The following is a 15,855-nucleotide window of genomic DNA, read 5'->3' as shown; positions in this document are numbered from 1 at the left end:
TCCCCCCTCATTCTTCTCTTCTGCAGGCTAAACAATCCCAGCTCCCTCAGCCTCTCCTCATAACTCATGTGTTCCAGTCCCCTAATCATTTTTGTTGCCCTTCGCTGGACTCTCTCCAATTTATCCACATCCTTCTTGAAGTGTGGGGCCCAAAACTGGACACAGTACTCCAGATGAGGCCTCACCAATGTCGAATAGAGGGGAACGATCACGTCCCTCGATCTGCTCGCTATGCCCCTACTTATACATCCCAAAATGCCATTGGCCTTCTTGGCAACAAGGGCACACTGCTGACTCATATCCAGCTTCTCGTCCACTGTCACCCCTAGGTCCTTTTCCGCAGAACTGCTGCCTAGCCATTCGGTCCCTAGTCTGTAGCTGTGCATTGGGTTCTTCCGTCCTAAGTGCAGGACCCTGCACTTATCCTTATTGAACCTCATCAGATTCCTTTTGGCCCAATCTTCCAATTGGTCTAGGTCCTTCTGTATCCTATCCCTCCCCTCCAGCGTATCTACCACTCCTCCCAGTTTAGTATCATCCGCAAATTTGCTGAGAGTGCAATCCACACCATCCTCCAGATCATTTATGAAGATATTGAATAAAACCGGCCCCAGGACCGACCCTTGGGGCACTCCACTTGATACCGGCTGCCAACTAGACATGGAGCCATTGATCACTACCCGTTGAGCCCGACAATCTAGCCAGCTTTCTACCCACCTTATAGTGCATTCATCCAGCCCATACTTCCTTAACTTGCTGACAAGAATACTATGGGAGACCGTGTCAAAAGCTTTGCTAAAGTCAAGAAACAATACATCCACTGCTTTCCCTTCATCCACAGAACCAGTAATCTCATCATAAAAGGCGATTAGATTAGTCAGGCATGACCTTCCCTTGGTGAATCCATGCTGGCTGTTCCTGATCACTTTCCTCTCATGCAAGTGCTTCAGGATTGATTCTTTGAGGACCTGCTCCATGATTTTTCCAGGGACTGAGGTGAGGCTGACTGGCCTGTAGTTCCCAGGATCTTCCTTCTTCCCTTTTTTAAAGATTGGCACTACATTAGCCTTTTTCCAGTCATCCGGGACTTCCCCGGTTTGCCACGAGTTTTCAAAGATAATGGCCAGTGGCTCTGCAATCACAGCCGCCAATTCCTTCAGCACTCTCGGATGCAACTCGTCCGGCCCCATGGACTTGTGCACGTCCAGCTTTTCTAAATAGTCCCTAACCGCCTCTATCTCCACAGAGGGCTGGCCATCTCTTCCGCATTTTGTGATGCCCAGCGCAGCCATTTCCCAAATGGCCAATAGAAAAGATGGGCTTTGCAACACATGATTAAAAAGTCTGGGTTCTATCAACCAAGAGGCTGTGAATTCTGAAGTTGAGGACACTTTATAACAAATGCCCTTCCAGCTGCTTCCTCTCTTTCCAGGCAAGAGGGCTCCAGTTCAAGGACCTTCACTGATTGTGCCTGCAGCCACTTCACTTAGGGAGGCACGCTGTCCCTTAGGGTAGCCACATCGCAAACCATGTAAACCTTTACAGGTTAAAGCCAATGCCTCCAACTCCATCTGGAAGCTTACTGACAGCCAATGTAAGTACAGTGTCCTGGTGATGTGTTCGCTGCTAACATGTCTAGTAGGTGAGTGGCCATGTTCTGCATTAGCGTCAGTGACTAGATAGTTTCACCGTGTAGCCCCAGGTACAGCATATTACAATAGCCTAATCTTGAGGTGATAAATTTGTGGATAAGCCCAGCAATGTCAGCACCAGATAAAGAAGGTTACACTCATTTCATCAAGAGCAGATGGGGAAAAAACACTACATTTGCCTTAAGTACAGCCACATCAGAAGACTTCCAACATTTATGACACAATTGCTGAGGTTCAGACCAAGATTTCTGTCACTTGTGCTCTAGCCACTTCCCTTCCTGCTTCACCTCTCACACGTCATTAGTAAACTGAAGTGACCTGTGAGGATGAAGCCAGAGGAAAAAGTGTTGTAATGCCATTACCAGTAGCTGAGAGCAAAAGACCATTATGAAATCCTACCATGCTGGCAATAGTGATCAATCAGTTGACCAACGTTCTCTCTCAAAGCTGCCTGGCAGCTCATTTTATTCCATCAATCCTTATAGGGTGAACCATCAAAACAGGATTCTTGCCCCCAATAAAACATCTGGGTGGCTGGTAACCCTGCATCTGGGTAAGAATTATTCAGGTTGTGGTGTATGGTGAATCACTGCAAAGAACACTTTACAGAACAATCTTAAATCACTAAAAAAATATAGTTTTTTTTAAATTGAAATCTCCTAGACAACACTTCCATCTAAAATCAACATTCCAAGCTAAAATTATAATCTCTACTCACAAGCTAAACACCAGACCCAATGTATGCCTGCCTGCCTCTGAGTAGAGCCAACTACCACATGGCAGCCATGAAAAATGCAGAGATCCCAGCAGCCAGTTCCTATTGACTGATGTGATTACCCATCCCTTACAGTCAGGGGTAAAAGGAATTTAAAGGATTTACCAATACTCCAGAGTCCTGAGTAGGAGGCGTGGCCTCAACTGGAAGAGGCGGGGCCTCAACCAGAAGAGGTGGGGCCTTTAAATACCCAGGCCCTTTAAATCAAGATTTAAAGGCCCCAGGGCTCTGGCTGCGGCTGGGAGCCCCTGGGCCTTTAAATCACCCCTGGAGCTACCAGCTGCAGAGATAGCTGGGAGCCCTGGGGCTCAGGGGCGATTTAAAGGGCCCTGGGATCTGGCCGCTGCTACCGCAGCGGAGTTCCGGGCTCTTTAAATCACTGCTGAGTCCCTAAATCGCTACCCCAGGGCTCCAGCAGCTGGGTCAGGGGGCACTTTAAAGGGCCCGGGGCTCCTGCTGCTGCGGGAAGCTTGGGGAAGCCAATCTGGTCCGGCATGGCGTACTGGCTCTTGCTGGTACGCCAGACCATACCGGCTTACTTTCAGCTCTACTTACAGTGAACAGTGGGGCTTTCAGCTGCGAGGATCAAATTGGAGATTACTCTTGCAATGATCTTGGAAGCTTTGACAAGCAACAAAGAACTCTGCACCTATAATGACACATGCCTACAAGTAAAGGGTGATACAGCTTGTTGGAGTACTAACAAGAGCCAATAATAATTTAACTCCTTAGCACCAAAACACCTGTTAGAATGATCTATGATGGCAAAAGGCAGATTTAACCACTACATGTACATATACCAGATTGGGAATATCAATTTCATGGACTTGCTTACAATGATCATCTAACAGCCAAAAAGGCAATTTCTACCACTGTTGGGACTCTTCTGTCAGAATGATTTTCCAATGGAAAAGTCACTTTCTGCTACATCAAAAATTTCCACAAATTGCTGGGAAGCCCGGTCTTCCAGGCTCCCCAGAATTAGACTATTAGCCTACGGGGTTGATGTTTTTATGATAAATGATGTCTACTCATTTCACAGGTCCTAAAATCCACATGTAAGTGTTCCGCTTTGTGACTTCACAGACATCTTAAATACTAACAGGTTTCAAGCTAATAATACTGTAATGGGAAAAGGGTTATAGTGGATTAAGCTAAATCAGAAAAAAACACTCTTATTCCAGAATAAAAAAGTGTCTACACAGGGCCTTACACCGAAATAATGATTCCCCAACAGTTATTTCAGTCAATTTCCAAGTATAGATAAGCCCTTTGCTAAGAAACTTAAGAAAAACAAGTTGATGAGGTCTGCAATATTTCTGCAGAATGTGTGTGGCATGTACAGGGTACAATATGGAACATGTCAAGAACACCAATTGCCCCACGCTGCTTTACAGATCCAAAAAGTCTGCCAATGAGCAAGTGTTTAAAAAAATCCTCTCCCTACTGAACAGATGAGCACAAGGGTAAAAGGGAGGCAGAATGGGCCAGTGGATAGAGAATGGAACCAGGAGATCTAGATTTCATTCCAGGCAAACATTTACATCAAATCAATGCATTAACCAGGGCAGAGAACACCATTAGCTCAATACTAACGTAAGTCATATCTGAGCTAGTCACAGCTTCCTGGGGTTCATCCAGGAAGTCTGTTTGAACAGTTCACTTCTTTTTACTCCCACTCCCCGTGAACTCAGTGATTTAGATGAGTTAAAGCCAATGGGTCGAGTGGGTCCAGTAGGCGAGTGAAGAGACTAAGGACTGTGGACCAAATTATACTTTGTTTAAACAATGTAAATGACTTCAGTGATGTCCACTTCAACTCATTAGAAGTCAATGGAGTTTCTCCAGATCTACACTGGTGTAGCTGAGAACAGAATTTATCCCACTGCCTGTCCAATTAGATGGTTTTGTTGTTTCTGTTTATATAAAGAGCCATTGTGACTATTGATAGGGAGCATACAAAAAGTTTCTATTGAAGATCTACTTTTTTTGACCAAATTTAAGGCGGGGAAAGGGGGCAGGGAAATCATCCTCTTGCAGAAACCTTAAATGCCAAGTTTTAGCTAGGAATGAATTTTTACAGATGACTTATAAGCCCCCTGTAAAAGAGGTTTTATATTGGTAGTGCTAACAACACTTCAATAATAGTGGCATGAGCAGTACCTCTGAGATGCCCTGTTTCTCACCTTCTGATTCCCTCCTTTGCAAAGAAGTCATACAAAAAATGCTACTCCCCACTTGTGAGCCAGCTTTTCAATAATTTCTCCACCACTGTTCGGTTTGTCTGTAAGAAACAGTGCTTGATATGCTACAACTTTTAATCTTGAACAACAAAAGGATTCTATTTCTAATCTGGCAAACAAGCTAAATGCTCTCCATTCAACAGAAAGGATGAAAACTAGCTTAGCAAACAAGAACTATGTTTAGTGGCAGATAAGGTTGGAACAGGACACACTCCCTTGTAGCCAGACAGCTAGCCCCCCCTCAGACCAGCATTGCTGGAAACACAGGAGGAAGCCGGAACAGGGCACTTAACATATATTCCAGCACAGCCTTTGAAGCTGTGAAAAGCACAGGTGTGCTGCTACAATGTGCCTCTGGGAACAGATACAACGATTAAGCTCACAGCAGGCAGAGGCCCTGTGACAGACATGGCTCTTAGCCCCTACTAAATAGCATGATGCACGCACACCAACATCCTAGGTGGGAAAATATTTACCCTGATAAAAGAAATGTCCAGTAGTCGAAACTTATTGTTTCTCTCCCTTGCAAGTGTAAACTACTTTTGCGAAAGCTGGCGTCACCCAGACAGACCAGCCTCAATTTGGCATAAGAAAGGAGAAAGAGAATAAAGGAGTACAGAGGTATAAGTAGGGGACCTACAGCACCATGATTTTTGAGTGCTTTTCACTATCTATCTGCTGGTCAGATAAGTGACAGCCTCCCAAGGCTTCTGCAGCTAAGAGGGTCCCTAAGCCTTGTCCCTTATTCGTCTTTCCGCGGAATTGAGTGACCGATCCTGGCTTGGCACCGCTGGAATCGAGAGATGCAAGGAGGGTAAGAAGCACCCACACCTGATCTCCTATCTTTAGTGTACACATATTTTGAAATAGAGCTCTATACTTTGTTTTCTTTCTTTGGGATTGTGGCTTCAGTTTTGTAACTTGTTTGTGTGTGTAACATCTCTACATTTAAATAAGTAGGCACTAGCAATTTTGTAACCACATGATTAGAATCTAGCTTAATAAATTTTGGTAACCATTTGTGCATAAGCCTCACTTGTTTTCTCTGGTTTACTGTAAAGCAGCCAACACAATTAAAGAACCTCAGCCGTTTTGGCTCTAAAGCCTGGCCATTAGGTGAGAGTACTAAGAGCCTAGCGTTGAGTTGTGCCGCCTCCACAGGGCAAACTCTTGGGGCACCTGTCAGTCAATCCTGGCTGCCCGCTGCGAAGGAGCTCTGAGCTCTAGCAGTTAAAGTCACGGGTGGTTAGGACCTTGGGGCATCCGTCAGCCTAGCCCGGGCTGCCCGCCGTGAAGGGACAGTGCGTCCTAGCGGTTAAAGTCACGGATGGTATAAACGGGCATAGCTGGCACCTCACCAACATCCTTGGCCGTCGGCTAACATCCCTCCACCCAAAACCATAACTTTTTGTTTCCATGATTTAAGAGGAAAGACTTTTACATTCCTTTCCATCTTCATACAACACTGTTGATAAAAGTGAAAGCTTATCTCCAACAGACAACCAAAATCAATACGTATCCCAGCTTCAAACTTGCACTTTAACACAAATTTAACAGTGACCTCAAATGATTTTATATCAATAGGTCAGCACACCTAACTGGCATACATTCCGGAAGTGATTTTGCTTAAACACTGCAGAGGTCACTGTGAAAATTTTGCATTGAAGTGCAAGCGGTTTAGTCTCTGCCATAAGTAGCATTAAATTGGCCTGACTCGTTATTAAACTATAAAATGTTAAAAAGGAATATTTGTGTGTGAAAAAACGGTACCGAATTTCCTTTAAAGTTTTCGTTTTGATTACACCTTCCCTAGAAGGCAGTGACAATGGAAGAATGAGCAAGAGGTGCTTTAGGCAGAAGGAACATTGGACACCACATGGCCCAAGATCTCCTGTACTGTATGAGTAGTTCCCTACTAAACAAGCTGTACCAGTCTCATCTGGAAATTCACGTCTGAATCCTACTCTTTGGCCGCTTGAAGCCATTAACTGTCTACATCCCAGGGCTCTAGAAAGAAGTTTTGTAAAATCTGTACTTCTGCTGAATTAACTGGCAGTGATCCCTCCAGCTTAAGATATACCAACAGCATTATTGCATGGAGCGGTCTGTATTTCTCTGTCATTATCAGGCATTGACAGTATGCACTTCTTGTGAAAGATGCAGTCAGAATTTTGTCTAGTTTACTTCAATTGCTCTCATGCTAGCGTGCTTTTAAGAGGTTTGGGGAACCCTATTCCCTTGCTCTGTGAAAGCTGGTGTGTTTCTATCCAAGAAGAGATGGGATAGGAAGAGCTAAAACTCATGAAAAGAAACACTGTTGCCAATTGCACCTAGTATCTGTGTCCTTCTGCTTTAAATCAAGTATATAGGGCCCACTTTTTCTGTACACATTCAGGACAAAGGGAATTTTTGACTAAATAACTTCAGAATTAGGCCCAAGAAGAATACAAAGTTGAAAGTCATATCAATGAAATAGAGCCCTGTAATAACAGACCTTTATTTGAGACATATGAGGGAAATATTCTTACCAGAACTTGATTTACTTCCCCTGAAAATAAAACTCAGAAAATAATCCGTGCTAAATGTATTGTCTTAAATTGAAGGATTAGCTCATTTTTAAAAGTCTGTACAAGTACAGAAGGCTAATACTAAATGTATGTACTATAACTTATAGACTTATATAACTTATATAACTATAGACACACGCTTTACTGCCACCTTGTGAATACTTGCAAAACCAGCAGATTTTTTTTTTTTTTGGTTAAAAAAACAGCCTTTTAATTTCATTTTAGATATAGTCAATAAGGACCCAGTTCTACCATCCATACTCACATTGTAAGTATATTACTTCACATGTAGCCCCACTAATTTCAATGAAAATACCTATTGCGCAAGATACTACTTAGCATAAGTAAGACTGGCAGAATCAGATCCTTTATAAAAAGAAGGGGGAAAAAAGTCAGTTACTGTAAAAAATATCGATTAGTTTCACATAATTTGACAAGTGCACTGGTTAACTCTTAAATTAATACCATAATCTTTTATATTATTGAAAAATAGAGTGCTAAATTCGCTCTGATAAAAATATTGCAGCTTTACATCCAATTTGTATAGCAGTCTTCAAAAGCGAATAAGCTGGTGCCTATAAAAAAGAAAGATAATAATTAGGCATTGGATGAAGTCTTAATTAAAAAAAAATAGATTTGTGGTAACAAGGCGTGTATTAATTTTTTAAAAAAATATTAAATATATAAAGATTTGTTTTCATCTACATTAGAGAAACAATATTGCTTTCACAGAAAAGGACAAATAGCCTTTTTTTTTTTTAAAGGGCGTTACCTTGCACTAAAACATATTGTATGTGAGAAAAATATGCCCCTTCCCTCCACATAACAGGACTCTTTCAGGTCCCCCACACAGAGGTAGGAAAACAGTAGAGGGACTACACAGAGCTCATGAAGCATTACGAGAAGGAAGAATTTGGTCCAGAGTTTCACCCTAAATCAATTGTGTTTGGTATATCAGGGTGATATCTGGATTCCCAAGACTGAAAGGGATCGACTATTCTATCTGACAAAAGGTCTACTTATTAATCTGATCTTTTAAGAAAACTCAAATTAGGCTACAATTTGAAGAAACAAAAGCAGAGTTGAGTGCAATACTTAGCTAGGAACAAAGAACTAGTTTTAACAGCAGCATAACGGGATGCTACTCTGTTGCTGGAAAAAAATTCACATCATTTCAGATTCTGAAGAAGATGCCTTCAGTGTTATCTTATACCTGCTTCCTGAGAAAGACTAAGAAATATTATTGTACTGTTATTTTCCACCCACGCTCTATACTTTCATTTGCACAAAGAGAAGGAGAGACCATCACAACTGGATGCATAGCAATGAATTAATGCTCTACGCCTACCAATTCTGCACCGTGGTCAAGCCCTACATCGTGGTGCTCCAGCTCATCATCCCGGAACTTCTTTATTATCTTTTTAAAAGAAATGGTAGCAGATTAGTAACAGTTTTCACCTACACATGAATCATCGAGATGACGAAACTGTACATAAACTACATACTTCTGGCCACATCACCACTTGAGGGACAATACACCCGAGGTCAAGACCTGCAGGAAACTGAATGCTTTTGAAAAATCCCCTCCCCACAATTTCCAGTTAGAAGAACCCATAGCTATAGTATATGAGGAAACAGCTTCTGAAATAAAGAAGCTCATGCTATGTTTTTGGAACTATATAGAAAATAGGGCTGTCGATTAATCACAGTTAACTAACATGATTAACTCAAAAAAATTAAATCGCAATTAATCGCAGTTTTAATCGCACTGCTAAACAATGGAATACCAACTGAAATTTATTAAATATTTTGGATGTTTTTCTACATTTTCATATATATTGTATTCTGTGTAATAATTTAAATCAGTGTCTATTATTTTTATTATAAATATTTGCACTATAAAAATAACAAAATAAATAGTATTTTTCAGTTCACCTCATACAAGTACTGTAGTGCACTTTCACGACAAAGATTGCAACTTACAAATGTAGTTTTTTTTTGTTACATAACTGCACTCAGAAACAAAACAATGTAAAACTTCAGAGACTACAAGTCCACAAAGCCGTACTTCTTGTGCAGCCAATAGCTAAGACAAACAAGTTTGTTTACATTTTCAGGCGATAATGCTGCCCTCTTCTTATTTACAATGTCACCAGAAAGTGAGAACAGGCATTTGCATGGCATTTTTGTAGCTGGCATTGCAAGGTATTTATGTGCCAGATATGCTAAACATTCATATGGCCCTTCATGCTTCGGCCACCATTCCAGAAGCACGTTGATAATGCTTGTTAAAAAAATACTGCATTAATTAAATTTGTGACTGAACTCCTTGGGGGAGAATTGTATATCCCTTGCTCTGTTTTACCTGCATTCTGCCATATGTTTCATGTTATAGCAGTCTCGGATGATGACCAGCACATGTTGTTCATTTTAAGAACACTTTCACTGCAGATTTGACAAAAGGCAAAGAAGGTACCAATGTGAGATTTCTAAAGTCAGCTACAGCACTCGACCCAAGGTTTAAGAAGCTGAAGTGCCTTCCAAAATCTGAGAGGGATGAGGTATGGCGCATGCTTTCAAAAGTCTTAAAAGAGCAACACTCCGATGCGGAAACTACAAGAACCTGAACCACCAAAAAAGAAAATCAACCTTCTGCTGGTGGCATCTGACTCAGATGATGAAAATGAACATGCGTCAGTCCGCACTGCTTTGGATTTCTATCAAGCAGAACCTGTCATCAGCATGGACGCATGTCCCTCAGAATGGTGGTTGGAGCATGAAGGAACATATGAATCTTTAGCGCATCTGGCACACAAATATCTTGCAACACTGGCTGCAACAGCCTGTTCTCATTTGCAGGTGACATTGTAAACAAGAAGCGGGCAGCATTATCTCCTGCAAATGTAAACAAACTTCTTTGTCTGAGCGATTGGCTGAACAAGAAGTATGACTGAGTGGACTTATAGGCTCTAGTCTAAAGTTTGACATTTTTATTTTTGAATGCAGTTATTTTTTGTACATAATTCTACATTTGTAAGTTCAACTTTCATGATAAAGAGATTGTATTACAGTACTTGTATTAGGTGAATTGAAAAATACTATTTCTTTTTGTTTTTTACAGTGCAAATACTTGCAATCAAAAATATAAAATGAGCACTGACCACTTTGTATTCTGTGTTATCACTGAAATCGAAATATTTGAAAATGTAGAAAACACCCACAAATATTTAAATAAATGGCATTCTATTTTCTAATCGTGCGATTAATCGCAATTAATTTTTTTAAGCACTTGACAGCCCTAATAGAAAAGTGTGTGTATTCTCCTCCTGGACCATTAGAGTCTCAAGCAATATTCATGAGTGTCCTATCCAAATGTCATAACCCTATAATGAATATGCTGGTTATAACCAGGATCATAGTGGTTAATGACATGGAAAGAGACAGACCATAGAGTCCATCCCACTGCAAGCAATGGTGGGTTAAGGCCCCTGAGGGAGTGTTATCAGATACTACACAAATGATACACTTGGTCTCATCTAAGAAATCAGGCTAGAACATTTTCCTATCATATTTAGAGCACTTCCTGAATCCCAGGTTATTCTGATATTCTGAAAAATCTCTCTAGAAAACTGAAGTGCTAATTAGCAAACTAATATTTCTTTTTCAGGTTTTTTTTAAAGAAAACCTATAATAATGACAAGCCCAATTAACATGACAACAGCCATTCCAAGATTATTACATTTACACAGTAAGGCCCCAATCCTGCAAATTGTTCCATGAGGGAAGACATCTGCAAGTCCATGAGGCTCCAGTGGATTCAAGTGTCCTCCTGTATGAAACAACCTGCAGGATCAGAGCCTAGAAGAGAAAAAACTAGGACTCAAGCTATGAGCTGAGTATAAAACGCAAAATTTTCTCCTTTGTGAAGTACCGATTGCAGAAATTATTAAACCAAATACCTTCAAGCAAAACACGTGAACTAATGGTGTGAGATTTTTCTACCATACATGACAGTTTTCCTCACATAGGGCTTTGCGTAGGCTCCTCTTTTTATATTTGTATAAATAAAAAAAAAAAATACACTTTTGCTAAAGACATGCTCAGGGTCTCCAGACATCAAAGTTAGAACATTTTACTCTGCTAGACAATTTGAGTTCTTGATACTCCCTCTATCCTGCTCGATGCATTCAGTAGTTGCTTTGTCTTGTAGTTTTACTGGTACACAGACCAGCCTTTTTGAACATGGTACCTTTGTGCTCATAGCTCAGCTCTCACTCAGTCATGCAGATGCTAATCAGCAACAGAGTTTGGGCTACTTCAAATCCCAGTTTTGGGACTATGAGACTTGGATCTGGAGCAGCCCAACCTCCACTACAGGTCAGCCCAAGTATAACTGACTAGGCAGTAGTGGTCAATAGGTTGTTACAGCTGACTTCTTAGGCCCTGACCTTATAACAAGCACCTCACAGGTAGACCCCCTATTGAAATCAACAGGGCTATGCACAGGCACTGTAGTCTGCCCATTAGGTGCTCAATGCAAGATTGTGGCCCAAATGTGTTAAGTTTTAAGGAATTAGGAACCACTTTCCTAGTCTAAGTGAAGGTGAGAGATCAGCCGCTCTCAAAGTCTGCAGAGTATCTGAAGTTGCAATGATATTGTCATACCCAGTATAACCAAAGCATGCCACATGGTACATTATTACAATTAGTTCATTTTCTTTTTCTCTAGTCCCTCCCATTAAATTAAAATGTTTGGGCACCATAGGCTGCCTTTTCTGTCCCCAACAAAAACACAGATTGAAACTACTAGAAATGGGCTCTGTAGCTGTGATCTCAGATATTTACATTTAATATATATCAAAAAGAAAATCCAACAGCTAATTTAAACATAACACTTTTCATTTTGAGTGTTTCACTGTCTTTAGTTTTCTGAACTAGCAGTAAGAAATTAATCTGATGCAAATCCAAATGCCATATTTATGTCATTTGAAGAATATTGTCTCAGTATACTGTTCAGAGAATATGTTAAATACCTTTAAACCACATTCACATACCTGCAATAATTCTTTGTATTTTTCTGGATCCTCCTCCATTAGTGTTCTGATCTGGTTGTTATAATGCTCTGATATGCTGTCTTCCACTGCCACAGTGCAAGCCATTGCACCCTCTTTTCCAAGTAAAGCAGTTCCAGCACCTGTAATTATCAAACAAATTAATTCAAACACCACACCTCAAACCTACATTATTAATAACAACATCAATAAGACCATGCACTCACCTAAAGCAAACCCTGCCACATTCCAAAAAGGCAATAAAATAGTAGGTCGAACTCTAAATGTGACAATTAACTCATTAAACTTTTTCAGATGGTCCTTTTCTTGATCCCACATTTGCTGCAACAGAAATAAAATAAACAGAAAAAACATAACAATAGAAAATAAGGCATTAACTATAAATGTAGAGAAAAAAATCAATGGATGTTAACTTCAGCTCATGCTAATTTTAATTTGATTTTTAAAGTTCATCTACGAAATAGATTAAATTGGTTTGTGACTGTTTTTTTCTCTGTGATACATAAACAGGGCCTGAAAGGTATGCGGGTGGGGATGGGTTGTGTGTCTTTTTTCCCCTCTTGCTTGCTTTTACATTGGAAATTCAGGTCCTGTCTAACACAGAAAACTCTATGAGGGCTGAAAAATTAGAAAATGAGGACAACAGAAGAAGCAAGAATGAAAGTTGACGAATTTAGAGGAAGAGTGTTGGTCATATTTGTTAAGTATCAGAGGGGTAGCCGTGTTAGTCTGGATCTGTAAAAGCAGCAAAGAGTCCTGTGGCACCTTATAGACTAACAGACCTATTGGAGCATAAGCTTTCGCAGGTGAATACCCACTTCATCAGATGCATGCATATTTGTTAACACTTTACTATTAGGTTTTCTTAAAACCTATTTATATTCAGTAATAAGTTAACATTTCGGAGAAAGGGAATATGAACAGTTATTTCACAGCTTTCCCTAATTCCTTTTATTTCATATAAAATGAGTTTTATTTTACAAGATTCTTGACACCTAAAACATAACAATGAAACCTTTGTCAAACCACTGCAACAACTGCATGTCTATGATTCACTCATCAGTTGTGCCTGACCAAATTCACGATCATGAAAAACACGTCACGGATAGTGAATTCTGGTCCCCTCCCGCGATCTTTGTGTGCTTTTACCCTGTACTATACAGATTTCACAGGGGAGACCAGCATTTCTCAAATTGGGAGTCCTGACCCAAAAGGAAATTTAAGTGGGGCTGCAAGCTTATTTTAGAGGGATTGTGGTATCGCCACCCTTCCTTCTGCACTGCCTTCAGAGCTGGGCAGCTGGAGACTGGCGGCTGATGCCCGGGTGCCCAGCTCTCAAGGCAGCGCCCCACCAGCAGCAGTGCAGAAGTAAGGATGGTAATACCATACCAGAGCTGGGCGGCTGGAAAGTGTCGGCTGCTGACTGAGGGCCCAGCTCTGCAGGCAACAGCACAGAAGTAAGGGTGGCAATACCATACCATGCCATCCTTACTTCTGTGCTGCTGCTAGCAGCGGCTCTGCCTTCAGAGCTGAGACCCCAGCCAGCAGCTGCTGCTCTCCAGCTGCCCAGCTCTGAAGGCAGCATCACCTAAGGGTAGCAATACTGCAACCCAGCCATACAATAACCTTGTGACCGCCCCCTCCGCAATTCCTTTTTGGGTCATTTACAACTACAATTACAACACCATGAAATTTCAGATTTAAATAGCGGAAATCATGAAATTTATTATTTTAAAAATCCTATGACCATGAAATTGACAAAAATGGACCATGAATTTGGTAGGGTTCTACTCATCCGCCAATCCGATCACTATGATGTTATGTGTCATACTTATACTTTACCATAGGAAGAGCTTTTGTAAGACCAGTTGTTTTAAAGTAAACATTGCAAACCTTAAATTATAGCCTTGTGATTTATTTTATTGTACTTCAGCTAAAGAATATGTCTTTGAGTACATAAGAAGCATAAAGATAAGATGGAGTTAGATCCACAGATACTAACCTGAATGACTGGTCCTACTGTAGTTCTACCTAGCACAGCCATTTGCCCAGCATAAATACGATTTGCCCCATATTCCCCTGCATGATCCACCCTGATTATGCGATCTATGGCTGGCTTGTTGATGTTGTCCAACGTCATTCCAGTACTATAAAATCTGAAAGAAGTCTGTTTTGACTGCAAACTCCATTTTCTTTCAGAACCTGTCAAACAGAGATACAACTGATGTGAGCTATAATTCTCTACCACCACTGAAAGTGAGGGAAGTCTTAATGAAATATCCATACACTTAACATGGAGTGCACACACCATTTACTCAATATTGTACCTACTTACTTACCCCTTTCTGATACATGACTCCAGTGTGATGCAGGGGAGGGATTCTGAGTCAGGAATGGAAAATGGAGAGAAGGGGAACAGATGACAGGTTACCTTAGGGTGAAAGTGGGATATGGGGGATTAAACTCAAAGGAGCTCAGATGACCCCAGGAGTGGGGATAAAGCACAGGGGTGATGGACGACCCTTGAAGGGGATGGGCTGGTGGGAGGTGACTCCAGGGTGGGGATAAGAGAGGGTGGAGATAATTGTAAACCTGCAAGGGATAGAGTATGACTGGAAGGGGTGACCCCATAAGAACGGCCACACTGGGTCAGACCAAAGCTCCATCTAGCCCAGGATCCTGTCTTCCGACACTGGCCAATGCTAGGTGCCCCAGAGGGAATGAACTGAACAAGTAACTATCAAGCGATCCATTCCCTGTCACCCATTCCCAGCTTCTGGCAAACAGAGGCTAGGGACACCATCCCTACCAATAGCCATTGATGGACCCCCAGTTCTTTTTTTTAACCCTTTTAAAGTCTTGTCCTTCACAACATCCTCTGGCAAGGAGCTCCACAGGTTGACTGTGCACTGTGTGAAAAAATACTTCCTTTTGTTTGTTTTAAACCTGCTGCCCATTAATTTGGTGACCCCAGGAAGAGGATGGAGGAGTGACCCCAGGCGGCAATAACATATGGGAGGAAGGGGTGAACCCAGGGACTGGAGTGGGCATGACCCCAGAAAGTGGCAGGGTATGGACTGACCCGGAAGGTGACGGCGTATGGGGAAAGGGGGTACCCCAGGGAAGGGGAAGTCTGGGGGCAGTGACCCCGGAACGTGACGGGGGAATGGGGTACCCCAGGGAGGGGGTGGGATCTGGGGGCGGTGACGCAGGAAGGGGATACCCCACTGTTGCCATAAGAGGGGGAAGCTGTGACCCCAGGTGAGGGGGTGACCCCAGCGCAAAGCCGCCCCGTACCTGCCCCGTAGCAGAGACGCTGGCAGCCCGCGCGCAGCCCCCTCACAGCCGGAGCCGCGGCTGCCTCCATTGCCCTGACCCGGGCCTGGAAAGTCCTCACCGCGGCGCGGAGCGATGACGTATCCAGAAGGCTCGCTCAAGTTGGCGTACAGTCTTCCCGCCTCTGTCCTGCTCCGATTGGCTCCTCGGCCCCAATGGCCCCCTGCCCATTGGAGAGAGGTACTGTCAGTCAAAGCGAGCGTCCCTGTG

The 15,855-nt window shown here is 42.1% G+C and overlaps 1 protein-coding gene across 2 annotated transcripts; it reads right to left on the bottom strand.

Moving 5' to 3' along the window:
• Positions 1 to 4,260: 4,260 nt before the first annotated feature.
• COQ7 (coenzyme Q7, hydroxylase) lies at positions 4,261 to 15,725 on the bottom strand. Of its 2 annotated transcripts, XM_073362316.1 has the most exons (7): positions 15,607 to 15,680; positions 14,649 to 14,691; positions 14,312 to 14,511; positions 12,516 to 12,630; positions 12,292 to 12,431; positions 8,586 to 8,654; positions 4,261 to 7,812 (listed from the first exon to the last, which is right to left on the bottom strand). In XM_073362316.1, the coding sequence occupies exons 3-7, from the start codon at positions 14,447 to 14,449 to the stop codon at positions 7,735 to 7,737; spliced, it is 540 nt and encodes a 179-aa protein (XP_073218417.1). In that variant the 5' UTR covers positions 14,450 to 14,511; positions 14,649 to 14,691; positions 15,607 to 15,680; the 3' UTR covers positions 4,261 to 7,734. The 2 variants fall into 2 exon arrangements, with proteins under 2 accessions (XP_073218417.1, XP_073218416.1); XM_073362315.1 differs by lacking the exon at positions 14,649 to 14,691 and having other exon boundaries at positions 15,607 to 15,725.
• Positions 15,726 to 15,855: the final 130 nt, after the last annotated feature.

This window comes from Lepidochelys kempii, chromosome 10, assembly GCF_965140265.1.
Source record: "Lepidochelys kempii isolate rLepKem1 chromosome 10, rLepKem1.hap2, whole genome shotgun sequence".
NCBI classification, from domain to species: domain Eukaryota; kingdom Metazoa; phylum Chordata; order Testudines; family Cheloniidae; genus Lepidochelys; species Lepidochelys kempii.
Note: the sequence above shows the minus strand (reverse complement) of the source record. Positions and strands in the feature narration are given on the sequence as shown.